Source organism: Notolabrus celidotus, chromosome 14 (genome assembly GCF_009762535.1).
Source record: "Notolabrus celidotus isolate fNotCel1 chromosome 14, fNotCel1.pri, whole genome shotgun sequence".
Classification (NCBI taxonomy): Eukaryota; Metazoa; Chordata; class Actinopteri; order Labriformes; family Labridae; genus Notolabrus; species Notolabrus celidotus.
The window spans coordinates 32,512,917-32,535,367 of record NC_048285.1 but is presented as its reverse complement, the minus strand read 5'-3'; the positions used below and the strand labels follow the sequence as shown (position 1 = coordinate 32,535,367).

Here is a 22,451-nt window from a genome sequence, read left to right as displayed (position 1 = left end):
GACGATAAATCAGATGCTTAATGCATGTGAAGAGTCAAAGAATCAGGAGAAGCTGCAGGACATGGCTGCCTGTGATGAAACTACAATAATGACCTACAATGAGGTTATTTGGTCGCCTGCAGTGTGTGTGCGTGTTTCACAGTGAACCTCGCCTCCTGCCCAGGGATAGCTCAGTAATAGGATTTGCTCCAAACCCCCTACAGCTAATAGATGGATAGACACTGTGGCCCAAAGATCTGTTGCATGTTGTGAAAAGAGTTCCTTGATAACATCTTGGGTCCTCGTGTTCTCCAGAAGCAGTCATGATCTCTCTCTGTGGTTTTCTGCTGAGCCCTGCAGCTCATCTATCGGCCGGCTGCTCCTCATAAGAGCTACAGAGCGCTCTGTTCAACACTCAACATGTTCAGTGACGGAAACATGTTGCAGAGTAGAGACTTGCTCCAGTGACAGATGGTGGCGACTCTCCCACAGCAGCAGGAGCCTCCACTATCACAGTCCTGTAATGTTCCCGCCTCAGTGCAAGTACAGGACCTGCAACAGAGACCAGAGATCCTCGGCTGAACTGAGACCGCCTAACGCTCTGCATGGAGATCTGAGTCTCAATGAGATCAGCCTGAGAAGCCATGAGACTATCTCCTGTCACATCTTGATGTTTCTGTCCCTTTTATAGTTTTATTCTCTGTGCCACACACACACACACACACACACACACAAACACACACACGGCACTCTGGGAAAACAAATTAAAGTGCAATAAGTAGCTCTGCCAGCGAGCGTCCTGTGAGTGGGCGACACACAGGCGGCTGGAGATCTGATGGAGAACAGACAACTGGGAGAGAGCGAGATATGGAGGGACACATGGAGGGATTCAAAGAATAAAGAGTTACAGAAACAAGAGGGACTGATGTAAAACCCCAGAGAGATGTTGAAGTGAGGTGTAGACAGACAGGTAGAGGAGCAGATGAGACAGAGGGAGAGTTCAAGAAGCAGAAATCATTACTAACTCCTATCGGGGATCGTTTGATTGAGCCTCCTGCTGCGGCTGAGAGGAGGAGAGCCGACAGATGAAGCTCGCTGCGGACGGCTCGTCCTTCACTGCTTCATCAGCAGGAAATCTGGGCGTTGTGTTTTTTCCAGCTGAGCTGCAGGCATGTTAGCGATCTGCAGCAAAGGCCTCTACATCATGTCCGCCTGACTGAAGACTCGCCGCTCTAACAGGAGAGAGAGGGAGAGAGAGAGAGCACAGTAGAGATGTGTGAAGCTTTAACATGTCAGATAATTACAGCTCCTCTTTTAAAAACTAGTCACACTTTCACTCCTGGAGAGATGACTCCTTGTAATTTGTTGTGTTTGTTTCTGGCACATATAAAGAGGAGGATGCTGTTCTCCAACCACATGGATCTTCAGTTCTCTCAAAGCAGCAGATGGTGCCGACAGAACAAGGAGGGACTTTAGGAGAAATTATCAGTAACTTCCTCATGGATCTGGGACAGGGAACACAAAGTAACAGGGATAATGGGGGGAGGAGATTGTTGAGGAGCACTGACTGTGATTCTCCTGGCAGAAGATGTGCTGCTTCGCTCGTGTTTGGAGCCATCTGATGCTGGGTTTGGTTTGTAGGAGTGATCACCCTCTTTAGTGATGTGAGGGAGTTTAAAAGCAGTTACAGCCTGAGTACAAGACGGCAGAGAGTCCTTGGATGTTCAGAGAAATTAGCCATGCAGACAGCAGCACGACTCCTGGTCCTTAAACCAACACTCAGTCTGTTGGCTCTGTCCTGTGTGTGGTGATGTGTTGGTCCTCCTGATCCACATGCAGACACACCATGTCCTGTCTGATGTGTGATTGTGGTCAAGTTGATGTACTTAGTTTATCTTCTTAATGTGTTTGAATTGAGGTATCTGACATGAAACCATATAAGCTGAAGTCTAGTTTAGAATGGTTCCAGGAGCCCCTCTCCTATAATGTGATTGACTACAGACAGTCGGTGCCCTTATGTCTGTAGAGCTGGGGTCCAGTACTAATGTAGACCAGTTGTCAAAGAAGACCAGGGCCTGTATGCATGTCCAGCCATTACACAAACGGGACCATTAGTCTTAACGTACCCATTTGGCATCATGGGACACTGATATTAAAAGTGCAAACAGACACTCAGATCTTTGATTTACGTTACTGATGGTTGATTTCCTTATGTCTGGTTTCTCCAAAGATGACTACGGTTCAGGACTTTAAAGGGTTTTAGGCACGCTGAGGTTTTATACCACACAAGAACAACTTAGAGCATTCATACAGAGTGTAGTTTAGATATTTGTGTGTGTTTTCACTTCGTCTCTTGCTGTTACAGTGTAGAAACCCGAGCAGCTGAAGATGAATTTCTCATCAGAGTTTTTGACCCTGGGTCGAGCAAGTGGGTGAAAAATGTTTGTCCTGGCAATTTATCAAAGGAAAATAGTTTATTGATTTTCAGCTGAGGTTGTGTTTGGGTTTTCAAACGATGTGGTGACTCAGGCTGAGCTCTGTTTGGGTAGAGACTGAAAATGTTGGGTGTATTCTGTATGCATGAGAATTAAATCCCTGGAAGAGACGGAGAGATGGAGGGACGGAGGAGGAGACAAAGTGTCAGATTGGAGTAAAGGGAAAGACGAAAAGAGTATCCACAATGGAACGCATATCTGCAGGAACAACCACAGTATGAGTCTGGATCAAGCTGCAACCTCCGGTCTCAAAATATGAAGCCCATGCAGAAGTGTTATGAACTGCAGTTCATCGAGCGTCCACTAGAGGCTGGCTGCAGAAACACAGGAAACCACATACACACCCATTCAAAGACGACGATCTTTACAGCAGAAATAAACATGTTTACAGCCTGGTTCAAAGAACAGCTTTGGTCTATGTCGCTAATCTCTCTATGGGCACACACTGTACGGGGGGTGAATTTCTAAAGCGACAGTTCAGAAGATATTAAGATTAAGAGTTTTTGCCCAAATAAGGACATGACTGACTTGATTGACAGGCGGGGACACATAGCTGTTGGCTAAGAGGCTCAAACCCCGCCTCTTTACGTCACACCCTGCCTGGTTGAGTTCAATATTTCCAATATGGCTGCCGCCAACGATTGGCTTCAAAACAGCACTCAGCAACAGATGGGTGACGTCACAGATACTACATCCATTCTTTATAAAGTCTATGGTCTGGATGTAGATGTATAATCTATTAGCATCCCTGGTTGGTCCCTGTTCATGAAAATCATGACAGTATTTTTTCCTGTTGTCCTGCAGATAAACAGACAGACGAACCCTCCTCCTCTTTAAGAGAAAGATTGATGAAGCTGTGGAGGAAGCTGACAGAGGATGAGACGATGATGAGGCGGAGAGGAGACAGGTGGTTAGAGGTGAGTGAATTGTCAGAGGACTGAAAAGTGAAATAAGAGAAGGATAATAGATTTAAGGAAGCCACAGAGAGAGAGAGAGGACATGTTGATCAGATGGATTAGAGAGAGCAAACATGGAGAGAGAGAGACGTGGAGTGAATGAAACGAGAGGAGGGACAGAAGACACCTGGGGGAGACGATGACACTGAGAGGAGAGACGGTGTTAAGACTGTGTGTGTGTGACAAACAGCAATCATTGATCGTCTTAAGACCTGAATCAGCTTGTTGCTGTCATCACCATCGGCAGAGATAGAGAAGGAGAGAGAGAGAAACATCAAGAAGTTTTCAGCTGTAGCGAGAGCAGTACAAGGCTGTCTCATCAATGTGTGTGAGCGTGCATATGTGTGTGTGTGTGTGTGTGTGTGTGTGCATGAATCCATACTTTTCCCATTACCTTGTGAAGTGTGTGTGCAGCACATGAGCTCAAACTAGAAATATAAGAGAAACAGAGCGTCAGTGAGTTCAAGGAGAAGAGGAAAAGAGGCCTGGTGAACGTTACTGATAGCATGGAGAGCAGCTACCTCACACACACTTCACGACAATGTGTGTGTGTGTGTGTGTGTGTGAGTGTGAGTGTGTGTGTGTGTGTGTGTGTGTGTGTGTGGTCTCTGTCAGCTCCAGCTCCTCCAGGGTTGAGATGAAGGATATAAAAAGAGAAACACTCAGCATTAAAGCTTGAGTAAAGAGCGACCATGTGACTGCAGAGCTCACAGATTACTCAGTGATAAAGAGGAGTTAGAGAGCGGGTCGGCAGAGGATAAATGCATACAGTACTAAAGCTCCATATCATTGCACATGAGCTATCTACACATAAGATCCTAATCACAGCAGAATTAGCAGAAAACGTACATCTGCTGAAGTTTGAATGAGGTCTCCAGTTTACAGGGTCACTTTTAAAACCGGAACACCGGGAGAGATGCATTCACGTTGGGCTGAGAGAAGACTACAAGCTGCTAAATCAAGAGAATCACAGCTTCTTCTTTTGAAAAGTACACACACATATAAAAAAGATAGAACAAATAAAAACTAATGAAAGAAAGAGAAATCAAGTGAATCACAGATGGAAAAAACATTGAATGTGAATGGTTTATGGAAAAAATTTGAAAAAAAAAAATTGAAAAAAAAAAATTGAAAAAAAAAATTTGAAAAAAAAAAAAAAAAAAAAAAATTTGAAATTTTTTTTTTTTTGAAAAAATAAAAAATTGAAAAAAAAAGTTGAAACGAAATTTTGAAAAAAAAATTTACCAAAACTATTTTTTTTTTTGAAAAAAAGGAATTTGACAAGAAAAAAAAATGTGAAAAAAAAAATGAAAAAAATGTGGAAAAAAAAAATTATGACAAAAAAAATGGACAAAAAAGTTGACCCGGAAGACTGTGTTTTAACAGCTGTGTAAACTCCACAAACACTGACTCGTTCAGCTGAAGGTCTCCAGTTTACAGGGTCACTTTTAAAACCGGAACACCGGGAGAGCACCTCCAAGTCTGAGGTCATGGTTCTCCGCCGGAAAACGGTGGATTGCTCTCTCTCGGTGGGAAGTGAGACTTTGCTCCAAGTGGGGGAGCTTAAGTATCTCGGGGTCTTGTTCGCGAGTGGGGGTAAAAATGGAGCGTGAGATCCACAGGCGGATTGGTGCAGCGTCAGAAGTGATGTGGACGTTGTATCGGACCATAGTGGTGAAGAGGGAGCTGAGCCGGAAGGTAAAGCTTTTGATGGAGTCGAATGGAGTCAGCTGACGTGGTTCGGGCATTTGATAAGGATGCCTCCCTAACGCCTCCCTTTAGAGGTGTTCCGGGCACGTCCAACTGGGAGAAGACCCCGGGGTAGACCCAGAACGCAGTGGAGGGATTATATCTCTCGCCTGGTCTGAGAACGCCTCGGGATTCCCCAGGAGGAGCTGGAAAGTGTCGCAGGGGAGAGGGATGTCTGGGTCAATTTTTGACTGCTACCCCCTGACCCGATAAGTGGAAGAAAATGGATGGAACACCGCGAGAGACGCATTCAAGGTGGACTGAGAGAAGACTACTGTTCCAAGCTGCTAAATCAAGAGAATCACAGATGGAAAAAACAATGACTGTGAATGATTTTTGGAAGAAATTGAAAAAAAGAAACCTTTTGAAAAAAAAAAAAAAATTTGACAAAAAACCTTTTGAAAAAAAAAAAAAAGACGAAAAAAAATTAAAAAAAATAATAATAATTTGAAAAAAAAAATTGACAAAAAAAAAATTGACAAAAAAAAATAATAATTTGAAAAAAAAAATTTGAGGCTCGGCCGTAGAGAGAGGGTCAGGAGCTCGGCCTTAGAGAGAGGGTCAGGAGCTCGGCCTTAGAGAGAGGGTCAGGAGCTCGGCCTTAGAGAGAGGGTCAGGAGCTCGGACATCCGCAGGGAGCTCGGAGGAGAGCCGCTGCTCCTTCGCGTCGAATGGAGTCAGCTGACGTGGTTCGGGTATCTGATAAGGATGCCTCCCGAACGCCTCCCTTTAGAGGTGTTCCGGGCATGTCCAACTGGGAGAAGACCCCGGGGTAGACCCAGAACGCAGTGGAGGGATTATATCTCTCGCCTGGTCTGAGAACGCCTCGGGATTCCCCAGGAGGAGCTGGAAAGTGTCACAGGGGAGAGGGATGTCTGGGTCAATTTTGGACTGCTGCCACCGGACCCGACCCCGGATAAGTGGAAGAAAATGGATGGAACGGCGCGAGAGACGCATTCACGGTGGGCTGAGAGAAGACTACTGTTACAAGCTGCTAAATCAAGAGAATCACAGCTTCTTCTTTTGAAAAGTACACACACATACAAAAAAGATAGAACAAAAAAAAACTAATGTAAGAAAGAGAAATCAAGAGAATCACAGATGGAAAAAACAATGACTGTGAATGATTTTTGGAAGAAATTGAAAAAAAGAAACCTTTTGAAAAAAAAAAAAAAAAATTTTTTTTGACAAAAAACATTTTGAAAAAAAAAAAATTGACGAAAAAAATTGAAAAAAAAAAAAATTGAAAAAAAAAATTGACAAAAAAAATTATGACAAAAAGAAATTTGACAAAAAAAAGAAAATAAAAAAAATTGACAAAAAAAAATTTGACAAAAAAATTTAACAAAAAAGTTGACCCGGAAGCCTGTGTTTCAACAGCTGTGTAAACTCCACAAACACTGACACGTTCAGCTCAAGCAGCAACCTCCGGTCTCAAATGATGAAGCCAGTGCAGAAGTGTTCGAAACTGCAATAAATCGCAAATCCTCTTGAGGCTGGCTGCAGAAACACCGGAAACCACATAGGGAATGGGAATTAGGCGATCTTTGCAGCATTAATAAACATGTTTACAGCCTGGTTCAAAAAACGACTTGGCCCTATGAATCAGCACACACTGTACGGGGGTGAATTTTTTTCTAACATGACGGTTCAGAAGATATTAAGATTACCAGTTTTGCCCAAATAAGGACATGACTGACGTGACTCCCGGTCAGGAACACATGGCTATTGGCTAAGAGGCTCACACTAGTCACACTCTGCCTGGTTGAGTTCCGTATTTCCAATATGGCTACTGCCGTCGATTTGCTTCCAAACAGCTCTCAGGAACAGATGGGTGACGTCACGGATACTACGTCCATATTTTATACAGTCTATGGTTCAGCTGAAGGTCTCCAGTTTACAGGGTCACTTTTAAAACCGGAACACCGGGAGAGACACATTCACGGTGGGCTGAGAGAAGACTACTGAAGAAAGAGAAATCAACTGAATCACAGATGGAAAAATGACTGTGAATGGTTTTTGGAAGAAATTGAAAAAAAAAAATCTTGGAAAAAAAAATTTTGATTAAAAAATTTTGAAATAAAAAAATTTTGACAAAAAAATTTTTTGACGAAAAATAAAAAAAAAATTTTAATTGAAAAATTTTTTTTGAAAAAAAATTTGAAAAAAAATTTGAATTTTTTTTTTGAAAAAAATAAAAAATAAAAAAAATAAAAATTTGGAAAAAAAAAAAATTGACAAAAAAGTTGACCCGGAAGCCTGTGTTTCAACAGCTGTGTAAACTCCACAAACACTGACACGTTCAGCTGAAGGTCTCCAGTTTACAGGGTCACTTTTAAATCCGGAACACCGGGAGGCTGAGAGAAGACTACTGTTACAAGCTGCTAAATCAAGAGAATCACAGCTTCTTCTTTTGAAAAGTACACACACATACAAAAAAGATAGAACAAATAAAAACTAATGAAAGAAAGAGAAATCAAGTGAATCACAGATGTGTGTGATGTTATTGTTGACGGAGGGCAGAATAAAAACACTGCGGTTAATCTACCAATCAGACATGTTCAGCATTGCAGGTCCTGCCCCTGAAAGTCCCGGGACCTATGGAAAGTACTACCCCCCTAGCAGGGGCTTTTTAGGGGGGAGATTATCTACCCCTGAACTAAATTTAGTTCCTCAGGTCGAAAAACGCCAGAAAAGACAGAAAAGATCAAATCTGAGCTCTCCAAAATGTCTGGCCAAGCTGGTCAATGATGACTTGCAGAAAACAATCAAGAGAGAAGTAACCCCTTTAAAGAGTGTTTTTAAATCAGAGCTAACATTTCATTCTCTCACTCCTTCGTCACAATAAAACCCTCCCTCACCGACACACTGAAGGAGTCTGTCTCTGTAACGAGCTGCTGCTCTGTGATGAGCGGTTTGATGAAGGATGCGACCCAATTCTCCACCTCTGTCAACCTGACTGAGCTTTCTAGTCCCAATTAGCATGCCTTCATCCACAATCAGAGAGAATTTAATTACACACACACACACACACACACACACACACACACACACACTCATTAATCCTCCTACATCTGTCACCTGAAGCTGAGACGAGTGTGTGAGCGTACAGGAGAACACATCCTCACTGTGTAACCTTAATCCGCTCCACTCAAATGAATATCTCCATCAGTATAAGAAGCACTCATCTGACTTCTCTGAGTCTCTGATGGGTCGTGACTCTGAAATTAAAGGTCTGGATGTGGAGTAACGAGGATATTAAAATATGTCCCTGTGATAGAAGTTCATATTATGTCCTCAAACTTTAGTCTGAGCTCCTGATTTATGAGGTAGACGTTTAATGAGCTGGGAAATAGGAGATCTATTATCATGCACAGACATAATAAAATCTCACAGTGATGAAACTAGCCTGATAGTTTGAACACTATTCATCAACATAGGGAACAAATTTAAAGTCATTCAGCTCAGTTTTTAGTCTTAGACATGCTCCAGTGTGTTGATCTTCACCTCCTTCAGTCCTTGTGCTCAATAACTAAAGCTATCACTCGCTCTTCATGGCGCTAAATCTAAATGTAATCCAGTCTGCTGGATGCTTTAATGGAGCTGCACAGTTTAGTGACATCATCACGTGGTTGGATCTGTTCAGTCTCCTCGGTGACAGATGATAGTACAGATCCTGCCTCTGGCTCTGACCATCTGCTCCGATCTCCTGAGGAGTTTACATCATCTCTATCTGCTCAGTGCTGCGAGTCAGAGCTCGAACAGATGTGTTTATCGCTGCTGAGGAATCAGAAGCAAGCAGGGAGAGGAGAGTGAGCTGGATCTAGAAACCCACATCTGTGTGCAGGTGTGCTGAAACGCCGGACCATCGATTTCTGCTCCTCTTTGTCTGTGTCCGGTCTGTCTGTATGACCTGCTCTCTCTTTGGATGACTCTGTGTCTTTAAAGGATAACCTGTGTGTGGATTATGACTGCAGTTAATCTGGTCAGCACTCAGTAAGGAGAGTAATAAAGTCACAGCTGTGTGTTTGTGAGGACAAATGTCTCACAGAGCGGAGCTGTGTGTCTGAAACTGACCCTGAACATTAAGAGTAACCTTACTCCTATCAAACTGATGTGTTGAACCTTAACTCTGCGGTCTCCGCTCCACATCAGTCCTTACATTTCCCCAGAGATGCATTCCCGAGGTCAGAGGTCACGTGAGCGCGCTGAGGTACAACAGGAAGCCCATTATCCCAGACAAATATGACCGACTCTTTTCTCAGGACGCCCGGGCACTTCATGCTCGTCCACCTCTGTGTCAGCAATGATTTCATTACAATCAGTGAACCCTCGCTCCTGCTGACTGTGATAGTACTGCTGCATGAAGAGGCTGCCAGTTAATCACTGCAGCGGCTCACTGAGCCAAACTGTGAGCACAAACACTCTCTCGTCTACAGCAGAGAGGTCGGGAGGCGCCCTGTGCAGAGTTACAATGACAGTCTGAACTTTGTGACTAACTTTAGGATGATTTATACGGTTCACTAATGAAGCAGAACTTCAGGGACAGAAGAACGCTGCTTTCACTGCAGCTTTAAGAGCTAGTTTTATGCAAAGAGGATACTTTGGATCCCTTGCAGGTGTGACTTTGAAGCCAGGATAAGAGGGGGAGGGTCATAGTCAAGACCAGTACTACAGCTTCTGTACATGGGGTGCATGCTTTCACTGCTATGCCAACTGGCTTGCCTTCATACATACATTTGTTTCCTTATTCTTTATGTACACACATATAAGAGGGTCCTTTGGATTTCTGCATTGTGTGTGTGTGTGTGTGTGTGTGTGTGTGTGTGTGTGTGTGTGTGTTGTCCTTTTTAGCCTCAGTGTGTTCTGCTTCAGTCAGCTTGTTTTCATGATAAAGCTTTTACTGTTTCCAACATGATGTTTGGCCTTGTGATCAGAAGGAACAGCGGGGAGAAAATGGCAGGTATGGATTTTACTGGATGAATTATAGATTAATCCCAGCATGCAAATGTCCTGGGGTAACCGTGTGTGTGTGTGTGTGTGTGTGTGTGTGTGTGTGTGTGTGTGTGTGTGTGTGTGTGTGTGTGTGTGTGTGTGTGTGTGTGTGTGTGTGTGTGTGTGTCTTTGGCAGATTGATGCCTGCATGTGACCTGCAGGTCTTTCCTTTGTTGTAAGTCATGGGCTCAGTACAGCACTTCACTCTCACTGTCAGCCTGACACACACACACACACACACACACACACACACACACACACACACACACACACACACACACACACACACACACACACATACACACACACACCTTGTAGTAACCATTCTGAACCTTTACATTTGAATCCTCCAGCTCATCGATTATTCATATCAACATCATATACCTCTCCTCCTGCCCGCGGCTCTAACTCGGCCGCCTCCATCTCTCGAGCAGTTTGTGTAATTAGAAAATCTTTACGTGTGTTTTTATAAAATCTATCATCATGCATTGTTTCCAGTCTGTTCTGCAGAGGCTGGGATTAGCAGGGTGTGTCTGGGGACTAATTCAGTGTGCGTTTGTGTGTGAGTCCATGCATGTGTGTGTGTGTGGCTGCAGGAGCCTCCTTCCCCTGCTGGTGGAGCAGCTTTTAGTCCTGCCTCAGAGCCAGAGCGCCATCTGCTGGTCAAAGATATAAAGTCTATTTAACAGCCTCTCAACATCTGATACTCTCCACTTTAAGCTGTTTAATTTCAGTTTGGTTGTTTGGTTTTATTTGCACATAATTCAATTAATTTCAGAACTAAATTAGATGCTTTTTTATTTGGGACTGTAGTGAATAATCGTTGAAAGACCATCCAGGGGTTTGAAGAACGACATTCTCCAAGCAGAGTTTTTAAAGTTCTAGTTACAGCAGGGGATGCATAATTAATAAACAATATTTTATGTTCCTTATAATAATTAAGAAATAAACCAGGATAGATTGGGGTATTACTTATCAGCAAAGCATGGCTTAACATCCATCCATGAAACAGTTTTTAAAACCCATTAGATGTGGCGACTTCACAGAACAAATGAACCACTGAGAGGGTGAGGGTGGGCCTGGTACCTGCTGGACTTGTGCTGAAAAACAGGTTCCACCTCTATGTGAGGAGACGGGTGATCAACTCAAACACAAACTCACACTCGAAGCATCAATCAATTGAAATAGTAGTCAACAAAAATACAGCGACTCAGCTCTCCCCCTCTCTCCCAGCATCCACAAAAGGTGAACAGGTGAATTACATCAACATCCGTGTGACCCACTGTCTTCCCACTTCCACATACCTCCGCCAAACTCATTAACAATCACACTCCTTATAAGCTTTCAATTCACTCATGGCTCTTGAATAAGTCTGATATAGTCTGTGAAGCAGTCTGTGTTCTCTGACTCAAGAGGAGAACTGAAGGAACAGTGAGAGAGACACTGATTAGAAAATCTCCCCAAGAGCAGAGAGCGCTGATTATACTGAGCAGAGACTTTCAGACACACAGATGAGAGCGAGAGCAGCAGGAGCTGGCATAATACGGATGGGATGGTTTGATGAGACATCCAGAGACACAACAGGTCTGCAGCGTGCCTTTTTACCCTGCATGAACCATAAAACAGCCTGAACCAAAATCTGAACCCCTGATGAACTGACACCACCAGCAGCCCTCTCACCTGACTGTGAGAGCCCTGAGTCTGCTCTTAGTAAATCTGAAGTTCACATTGGGACGGTTATTTATTCCACAAGATTTAACAAATTAGACATCAATAATTATCAAGAGCAAATAAAATATAACATAGCTTCTGTTGGTTTGTCTGCAGAAAAATGATCTGCAGGAGATAAACCAGAGGAGCTAAAATAGAAGAGCTAAAACTTAGGAACTAGAATAGAGGCGCTAAAACAGAGGAGCAGAAACAGAGGAGCTAAACTAGAGGAGCTAAAGTAGAGGAGCTAAAGTAGAGGAGTTCAAACAGAGAAGCTGAAACAGAGAAGCTGAAACAGTGGAACTAAAACAGAGGATCTAAAATAGAAGAGCTAAAACAGAGGAGCCAAACAGAAGAGTTAAAACTTAGGAACTACAACAGAGGAAATAAAACAGAGGAGCCAAAGCAGACGAGCTAAAGCAGAAGAGATAAACTAGAGGAGCTAAAACAAAGGGTCAAAAACAGAGAAGCTTAAATTTAGGAACTAGAATAGAGGAGCTAAAGCAGAGGAACCAAAACAGAAGAGCTAAAAAATAGGAACTAGAATAGAGGAGCTAAAACAGAAGAGCTAAACTAGAGGAGCTAAAACAAAGGGTCAAAAACTGAGAAGCTTAAACTTAGGAACTAGAATAGAGGAGCTAAAGCAGAGGAGCAAAAGCAGAGGAGTTCAAACAGAGAAGCTGAAACACATTTTGTTCCTGGAGGAATAAAACGTGTCCGCTCTGCCCTTTGACCTCCAGACGGACAAGCAGACGCTCATCAGACGACGCTCTGTTTCTGAACTCTGTCCTCCGGGTGTTATTGTCGCTGTGTGTCAGCAGACATAATCTCAGGATGACAATAAACAATCACACATTATTATGTCGGACCCTCAGGCTTCAACCGTTCACCACAGAAGAAGAAAATCAGTCTGGACACACGCCTCGTCCCTGCTGCTCTCAACGCCTCGTCCAATCACAGCAAATCACAGTGATGAACCTGGAGAGGAGCTGGTGCATCCTGGGAGATGATATGTACTTTGCTGTTATGATGTGATTATTTGTTTGCTGTGAAGCGGCAGATAAGACAGCCTTGGCAGCCCGCGACCTTCCTGTGAGACCGAACGAATGAGGAAGCCACTTTATAATCACAGTAACAGGCCGACAGCGTTCAGAGTCACCGCTGATCAATTCATGAAAACAGGAGACGACTTTTATTCATCATTTTACAAACATTCATCAGAGTCACGATTCAAGAGCTGCAGACCGACTCTGTCACAAACAATATGTTACATCAACATAGAAAACAATATTCTATACTTACAAGTGGAATATAAAATATGGGAACAGGAAAACACAGAAAGAAGAGAAGGAAAGGAAAGGAGGCTGAGTTTAAAAAGTAAAAAATATGTACAAAGTGAACCGAGGGGAGGAGAGGGATTAAAGTCACAGTGAGGAGTTTTTAACTGATGTATTTTCTCTGTTTGTGGACTTCCACCAGATCCAGGTCTGGTCCGTCTCCTATCCACTGCAGTCCGGAGTAGGACCGCCGGACAGCTGGAGTCATGTGACCGAGGTTTCCAATCACTGAATCAAGGATTCTCCTCCTCCTCCTCTCCTCATCCATGTTGTCTTTCTGGTCCTCTGAAAACCTCTGACCTGTTGACTCCAGGCCTGGCTCCTCTCATCATGACTTTGGTTTGTTGTTGTAGTTAAGTGAAATACGATCTGGTGATAACACAGAGTGTTTTATTCTGAAAATTAACCGGATGTTTTCATTTTGTTTTGGTGAAACCTGACTTCCTGTCCCGCTCCATCTGCTCTGTTGAGATTGAGCGGATCCAGTGGAAGTTAACACATTGACTAGAATAGAAACAGATCCGGTGCAGTGACGGATCGCAGACGGACCGGACACAGATCTAGTGGAATTTGGCCGTCACTGTGCCTTTAAGAAAAGGAAGGAAAAGTCAAAGTGATGGAAACCTGCGAGCTAGAAAAGGAGGTCATTAAAGACAAGAGCAAAAGGAGAGAAGAGTGACAGATAGAGAGGTGTTTGTCTTTCAGTCAGTGTGGGATGAAAACAGCCGGATGGACAGAACCTCAGGAGTGATGTGAAGGAGAGAGAGTTGACCCCGGGGACCAGGTGATTGTCCTTTTCCTCTCTGGGTAGAAGAGAAAGAAATGAACAAACAGAAAAATAAAAAATCAAGGAGGAGGAATAAAACTGAAGTAGTTCACTCAGAGCGTCTGCAGCTCCTCCTTCACCCGCGGAGGTCACCGCTATCTCTCCCTGACACATGTTAGTTTAATGTCACACCTCCCCCTCGCTCTCCTCCTCACCCTTTTCCTTAACATGAGAATCATCCTCCCACCTTCACACTGTCTCTGCTCCTCCTCTCACACACTCTCCATGTTTATATTTTCACTGAGTCTTATCTCTTCCCTCTCTCCTTACATTCTGCGATGAACAGAGTAAAATGTGGAGCCTCGATGAAAGAGGGAAGCTATGTCAACATGTGTCTGACAGGCAGAGGTGTCTAAAGAACATGTGAGTTTCTTCATCAGGATACATTGGAGCCGTCACTGACCAGGAGAACATTTAGATCTTTAATGTAGACGAAATTGCAGATTTTAAGCTTCATAAAATGAGTACTGAAGACAAAAACTGAACACAAACTTGACACTTAACTTCATCATGTAAACCTAATTAGAAAAACAAACACGTCTGCACACTGCACACAGAAACTGTTTCCATGCAGGTCAGTGAGTGTGTACAGAGAGTCTCTGTGAGCTCCCTGCATGAAGGAGACTTTTTTAAATACCATAAATATGCACGACGAGGACGCCTCTTTAGCCAAAACAGGATGTTCATACGACACACTCGAAGAAACACGCTGGCTGCTCCGTCACTGACTCTCCTGTAGCTGTCATGGCGCCCGCCTGAGTAGTGAGTCTGTGTCACGGCCGAGCTGTGACTGATGGCTCTCTGACAAGCAGCCCATTTAACTGCTGCCCACATTTGTTTTCATTTGGGAAAGAAACACACACACACACACACACACACACACTCAGACAGCGGTGTGTGTAATTTGTCTGGCGGCCGACCCAAAATGCTCGACTCTCCTGAGACCAGCAGGAGCAAAAACCAGGAGGAGAGAGAGGTTTTAACTCAGCCAGAGGAGCAAACAGGAGCTGCAGAGACACAGGGACAGTCTGCAGGCGAGCTCTGTGTGTGTCTGAATCTGACACATGAAGTTATTAAAAACCAAGAGACGTGTCCTCCAGCTGGTGCACCAGCTTTTACACCTGCTCTGCATCAGGTTAGAAGTTTGAACAAGTATTTAGCACAGAGTGTGACTTTAGTGTTTGCAGACTACTTTCTGCAAGACCAAAATAAAACCTGCATCAGCACATTTTGGGCAACAAAAACTGTCTGAAGAAGAGAACTCTGTCCTCTTTTACTTTGTAAAGGAGAGGATATGTTTTGAACTTCTCTGTGCAAAACAAAGATGCATGTGATTTTCAAGTTTCCTCACTCTTTTCATTAAACCTCAGGAATCGTTCACTGCCAGGGTTTGTTGAAAGATGTTTGATTTTCTCACGGTGAACCAGCGGCCCTTATCTTATTTCCTACATCTTGTTTTTCAGAGTTTCATTGATTTTGTTGCAGGTAAACAAACCTGACATGCAGACAGAAGTAAGAGCTTGAAAGATAAGTATGAACCATAAAAGAATGGGAGAGTCTCAAACACACACCTGGTTCTGACCTCCTCAGAGGCTCAGGCAGACCCTCAGCTCCTCCAGCGTCAGCCCTCGGTCTCCGTCTCTGTCGCAGTACTGAGAAAACTTCTTGGCGCACCGTCGCGGCTTCAACCGCCGTCGCAGGAACCGACGGAGGGGTCGAGCCTCCCGCTCGCTCAGCATCCCGCTGGAGTCCAAGTCCAGCTGACTGAAGTGCCACCGCAGCGCCTCCTCTGGTCTGGATGACTGCACGGCCTCCAGGGTGGAGGAGGAGGAAGGAGTGGTGGAGGTGGGAGAGTTAAAGGATGGAGAGGGAGAGCTGGAGAGAGGCGTGTTTGAGGCTCTGTTGAAAAGAGAGATGAGAGATGTGTGAGTGACTTCATGTTTACACATAACGGATCATTCTTCAAGGTTTGAGGGATCAGATTCTGTCTCTGGTCGTGATTCAATCATGACTGGATCTTCTGAGCACACAGATTAAAGTGGAGAAGCAGTAGAAATGGCTGCAGGATAATTTTAAATTCTTGTCCTGCATTCAGCTGTGGAAAGATGTTAGAGTCAGGATCAGCTTTACTGAACAGGTACATGTCTCCACACAGAGGGGATCTACTGTCCAACTTTAATCTCATGAACAAACATGAAGCAGAAAATGTGTTGGTTCTCAACTTGATGGGTCAGGACCCGGCAGTGGGTTCCAGAGCCATTATTATTTATTTCATTCTTTTTGAGGTATTTTTGTCTTTAATGGACAGAACAGCTGAAGAGAAACAGGAAACATGGGGAGCAGAGAGTGAGGGAGAACATGCAACAAACGGTCAAGGCTGGAATTGAGGGATACAGCCTCCATACATGGGGCGCACGCCCAGACTGCTAGGCCAACAGTGCCCCATGCAGAGCCATTTTTAACAGGTTGCAGAATTTATTTCAAAAATGTCTTTGCTACGCTTTTATTTTGAAGGACGTGTTGCCCTTGAGGCAGTGCCCTTAGTCTTGCTGTTGTAGGGTAGTTTATTCAAACTCTTAATACATTGTAGATTTAATATGTCTGCTGAGGAAACCTTTTTATTTGATGTATTTTTGAAGAACTTTTAAGTGTAGAAAGCTTAAAAACGGGTTTCTCAAACTAATTCTAAATATGCGTCCAAAACTCAGAGAGGAAATCCTGCTCTTTGTGACCACAACTCTCTGGTTTATAAACGAGGATTCTCCTGGTTTACAAACTTTTGAACAAACTAAAAACAATCAGTAGTTTAATTTTCATTTCTATGCACCCTGAAGCGTTTTAAAGGACTTATAAAAACAGTGGAAACCAAGAGCAGTGAACCATTTTGCTGCTTCAATAAGATGACGTAATCAAAACACCAAAACATTTTTCACACCAACTTGTTTTTCCAATAACGAGCTCTTCCCCAGTCTGGTCCGAACTGAAGGAGCTTTTCTGAGGAGAGGTGAAACGTCTTCAAGAATTTCTACCAAATCCAGCTGCCTTACTATTTTTTTTTTTTTGGATAAAGCTTATAGTTAGAGCTGGATCAGGCTTGGACCAGCTTTTGTCATGCTGCTATAGGCCTAGACTGCCGGGGGAACTGGCGCACTGACACACTGGGATCCTAGCTCACCCCCTTCCCCCCCAACCCCTTCATCACTTACTTTAACTCTGCCTGTCCCATTAAAGTTACTAACCCTAGACCTTTCTGGAGTCCCTGAGCTCCCTTGTCTCGTAGGTTCCTCTGAGCTGCCGTAGACGTCCTCCTGCTGCGGACGTGCTGGACTCCAGCGGCAACAGCTTCTACTACTCATCTCATCACTATCACCTCTCTCTCTTACTCCCCTCTATCTGTCTTTCCAGACCCAACTCAGTCGAGGCATGATGGCTGTCTAACACGAGTCTGGTCCTGCTGGAGGTTTCTGCCTGTTAAAGGAAGTTTGTCCTCTCCGCTGTAACTAGCTAAATACTGCGAGGTGCAATGCTCATGGTGGATTAAGGTGGGGTCAGACTGAGTGATTTGGTGCTATACAAATAAAGATTTATTGATTGATTGATTACTATTCAAGCTTTGAATTACCATGACCTGGATGACTGCAACTGTTTTTTAGGAAGGAAGCATGAATTCTGAAACATAAAGTCAAGAATTGATAACGTTTACAAACTTAAAGTCATATTAATAAGTCTTCAATAATTAGGTGGGCTATAATTGGCTCCACAGACTTGATAAAACCTCAGTGTTTCCTCGTCAGCACTTTAGGTGAGATGATTGTTTACATCACGGCAGCATCCTCGACAGTACGAGCTCCTGCCGTCACGTCTCAGCGACTCCTGACAAAGTGTTTCCGAGCGTTCGCACCTTCACCAAATATAACCAAACACTTCTATTCCTGCACGACTCGATAAATATCAAATTTCAGGAGGACATGACAGCCTGCTGACAAAAGTAAATTACTGAAATGGCTGCAGGGTTCCTTATCAGAGCGCAAGAATGTCAGCTTCAATTTACTGCATCAGACCCCAACACAAACAGACCTGGAGCTCATTACAGCCAGAAGTTATCAGGAGGGGAGCGCTGATGGATATTCAACATGGGCAGCGTGTGTGTGTGTGAGATGTTGCAGCAGTGCTGGCTGAATAACAGAGCCTGTGTTCATGCAGGGGGCTCGATGAGGAGCTGACAGAGGTAGATAAATGTTGGGGTGAAGGGTGAGACACAGATAACCGAAGATAAGACCAGAGGGAAGAAGAAGAAGAAGAGATAGCTTTAAAAAAAAAGGTTCATGTTGAGGAATGAGGTAAGAACTTAAAGACTGAAGCATTGATCGGCACAGAAAGACTAAACAGAGGAAACAGATGGAGTCACTGTGTCCAGTTCTTCTACAGTCCCCGTCAGTAATCCGGTTCTGGATCAGGTCTGTGCTCACTGGACGGGGAAATTGCTTTCATTTGGCTTTCTGAGCAGCTTCTCAGAGCTGCTGCAAACTAGAGGAAGTCTCTGCATCTATCAGCATGAGGCAAGTAACAGACTCAACATGCTGAGTGTTGATGAAGTGGTGCAGTTCATTTAAGAGTGAATTAGTTTTAACTTTATAGAATGACATAATGCACAGGAGGAGACACAGCATGCACAGAGAGGACCTGACAGGTGGAGCGTCAGGACTGACATCAAACCCTTTCCTCAGACCGAAACACAGATCCTTCAGGTGGGTCCAGTCCTCAGCAGAAGAGGTTATTCAGTTAGTTTGAAGCAGACATGGAAAGCTTAATGACTCCTTAATCCAATAAAAGGCACTGCAGGAGCCTCATTGGTCCACAGAGCTGTCAATCAATTATCTTTCTAACATCAAATGACTCATTAAAACTAAACTTCTGCAAAAATATGAACACTTGGACATCAATCAGCATGGTCAGAACTAATTATAATGACAGAAAGCATGTTTTAGAAACATGTATTTAAGATGTATTTCAAGTTTACAGTTCAACCCATGTCCCATCTGTTATAATGGAGGACACAAGCTTTAAGACCAACTCTCCAGCCGGCCAGTTTCAGCTCTATGGTTCTGATGGGACCCGAATCTCTGCAGAGTTGCAAAGTGGTTGCATCAAATATTTACACATATTTCATGACATGCTCCATGAGTCAGGTGTGCTTCCTTGGCTGCTTGTGTAAAAGTGAGATTGGAAACTATACATACCTTTTAATTATTTATGCTGCCTGACTAGATCTCTATTTTTGAATCGTGCATGTCAAAGACCACACACTGCAAAAATCCTGCTTTAGCAATTCAACAGCATCACAAAGCTAATCATCACACATGTTCTTCATTCTCTTAAATCTTCCTGAAGATGGCCAAGCTAATAATAGTCGGACAAACTGGGGTTCAATGGGGTCATTCAATAATCCCTGAACCGTAAACACTCCAACAGCTCACTGTCACGTGTTTCAAATACAGCCTGAAGACAGAGATCAATAACAGCATGTTTTATTACACACGAGAGAGTAGTTCAACTTACGGGTGTTGACTCAGACTCCCAGGATGCTCTGCTTCCAGCTGCAGGGCTCTGACCAGACTCTGCAGGAACTGCTTCTTACGAGCTCCAGGACAACCTGCAGGGACACAGCAGAGGACTGTAACACTCTGTGATTGGTTACTCTGTATGACATCAGACAGTCCTGCACTCCTGAGATAGTGACTCCCCTCCAGCTTCATGCTCACTGCCCTGTTTTATAACCTTTCCTTAATCCCTGTTTTTATAGATTATAAAAATAGAGAAGGACGGAGGGGTTTGCATTCCAGTTAAAGCTTCAGGTGACCTCATGGGAGGTTTTTAAATTGTGTTTCTGATCATGGAAGAGATACTCTCATCTTTACCTGGCAGAGGTTTCTCCCTGAACCTCCTCTCTGGTGGTGTCTCCTCCTCCGCCCCAGTGCAGTCTGGGATGCGATTCCTTTAAAAAGAAAGACACAATCAACCGATGCTTAAAGTCTGTAACACAACAGAGACATGTTTGCTGCACTGCGGGTCAAAAATCAAATATCACAGCTTTAAAAGTAAAAGAAAAACATCCTGAAAAATACTTTAAGTTCTTGAAAACATTCTGAACAGAGAGAGAAACTTCAGCCGACGACAGGACAGATTTCTCCATGAACAATGAAATCAAATATTTTCTGATAAACAGCAACCACAGCTGACGTTAGCGTTGCCTGTCACCAGCGAGGACAACAACATCGTTCTCCCTGAGGAGTTTTCCTCACACCAGTGAAGCAGAGAAATCCATCACATGAAAACATCCACCAGTTTCCTCTCAGGAGTTTGTTCAGCTGAGCGTCAACACGCTGATAAAACCTCCTGAGAACAAAAACCGACCAACCGCAATTTACTCTGATTTGTTCCCCGTGTTTCTTTAAAGATGGACTCACCGAGGGACCGAGACAGTAACTGGTGGAAAATTGGATGATCAGGATCAAATGACTGTGTGTGTTAGGGTATAATTGCATCTGTGCCTTTATAAACCCTTCATATCCAATCAGGAGAGAGGACACAGGAAGAGGGGATAAAGAGGGAAAGAGGATAAAAGAGAAGGACACGGACGGAAAAGGATGAAACAGAAAATCAAAGTGGCTGATTGATTGATTGATTGATTGATTGAATGATTGATTACCTTGCAGACGTTCCCGGCAGCGGCCTCCCGCTGTCCGTCCTCACACACCAACAGTAGCCTGTGGCAGCGTGACACTGTGCGGGGCTGTAGCGTCCGTCTGCAGTGCATTCTGGGATGAAACGCTCCTCTTCCTGCCAGACCGAACGCACCTGAGAGAGCAGCGACGTCCGCTCACGCTCGCATGTCTGAGGATTGTCTACACAAACACACAGATCACTATATATGACAGGTCTTCCTCAGCTCCATGTAGACGGATGTTAAAGCTCCTGTGAGCAGAGACTCTTATTTTATTATTTAAAGTATTTTACTGTTAATAAAACGGAGAGAGTTTTTCTAACGTCTTAAAAACCCTCCTCAGGTATCAGACAGAATCATCTCCTCCCACCCCGCTGACTCTTACCTGCGGGTCGTCGGACTGAGCGGTTTGCTTTGGGGTCAGAGTTCATCAGGATGGTCACCCAGAACGGAGGAGCGGTCAGCTCTGCAGGAGAGAATCACACTTTCAACATGTTTATCAAACTAAGACAGCAGGGAGGAAGAAAGAGGCAAGAGAGACGAAAACTAACGATGGAGGAGAAGCTGTTTGGGTTTCTCTATGAAGAGTGATGGATCAGTTTCAGTCTGAAGGGGAATGATAGTGATGGACGTCAGTTTAGAAGCAGAAACAAGCTGACTCAAACTCTTCTCTATCATAATTTTATCTGAAGATACTGTGCTATTTATTTACAATCTTGCTGAGGCGACAGAAGCTCTGATTCACAAATCTTCTAGCTGAGCATCGCTGATTTATGAAACATCAAGGACGGATTCTGCTGCAAAGCTAAACTCAGATTAAACCTGCAAAAACTGATTTTTCTAACTGTTGGAGGAACAAAAAGAAGTGAATTTAACAGATTTTTCAAAATAAAAACTAAGAACTCAAGAGGAACGTAATGTGCTGCATGTTTTGAGTCAGGAGCTGGCCTAGCAGGAAGGCACACCATAACCTAGAGGTTCTTATTGTGTGCTGAGAGCGGCGATGCTTCATAACAGCATTGATTAAATGATCAATAGTTGAAGTATTTGCATTACCTTGGATGTAACTCAACATGTTGGATTATAAAACTGGTTAGTTCTGGTTCTGGAACTAGAAAGTTCTTACCTGGAGACTTTCTGGGTCCCGTCGTTGGCCCGGCTTCATCCCCGTCATCTGGAGCAGAAAAAAGAATGAGACAACAACAACGAGGACGAGGGAGAGAAGTCGATGTCGTGACAGGAAGAGTGTGGAGCGTGTGAAGACTCAGAGGAGAGCAGAGTGAAAATTAAACAGAAAGAGGGATGTTTTCGAGTCTTGGCATGGAGCGGTGTGTGAATGTTCAAGGTCCTGCAGGTGTGACTGGCTCAGAGACAACCCGCCTCGTGCCAGGACAGAAGGAGAACGTTAGAATGAGGAACAGAGACATCAAACTCATCAGTGAGAGCCAAGCACAGGAACATATTCCAGGAGGTGCAGAGTGTGAGGAGTACAGAGTCGTTCTCACCGCTGATTTGGGATGAATCTGCATCTGGCGTGGTGATGTGATCTGTGAAGGGTCAAGGAAAACAGGACTCCTCAGAACAGAAAATACACCAAAGTTTGCACCCTTTTCTGCAACAAGAAGAGCTCAAGGTTCTCAATGACATTAAAAGACTGTTTAAATATTCTCCAGTGAAAGA

At 43.9% G+C, this 22,451-nt stretch overlaps 1 protein-coding gene across 4 annotated transcripts in view; it reads right to left on the bottom strand.

Annotated features, from left to right (window-relative positions):
- Nucleotides 1–22,451, bottom strand: part of LOC117825946 (SPARC-related modular calcium-binding protein 1-like) — a 32,290-nt gene that overhangs the window by 88 nt on the left and 9,751 nt on the right. For 2 of the 4 annotated variants that reach the window (XM_034701938.1, XM_034701941.1), the window contains exons 4-11: nucleotides 22,277–22,318; nucleotides 21,898–21,945; nucleotides 21,157–21,237; nucleotides 20,757–20,952; nucleotides 19,966–20,042; nucleotides 19,607–19,700; nucleotides 15,619–15,946; nucleotides 13,657–14,024 (exon numbers count right to left, since the gene is read on the bottom strand). In XM_034701938.1, the coding sequence (XP_034557829.1) occupies nucleotides 15,634–15,946; nucleotides 19,607–19,700; nucleotides 19,966–20,042; nucleotides 20,757–20,952; nucleotides 21,157–21,237; nucleotides 21,898–21,945; nucleotides 22,277–22,318 (851 nt within the window). In that variant the 3' untranslated portion in view covers nucleotides 13,657–14,024; nucleotides 15,619–15,633. Of the gene's footprint in view, nucleotides 1,212–13,053; nucleotides 14,025–15,618; nucleotides 15,947–19,606; nucleotides 19,701–19,965; nucleotides 20,043–20,756; nucleotides 20,953–21,156; nucleotides 21,238–21,897; nucleotides 21,946–22,276; nucleotides 22,319–22,451 lie in introns of those variants that run through there. The other 2 variants (XM_034701939.1, XM_034701940.1) reach the window with 2 other exon arrangements.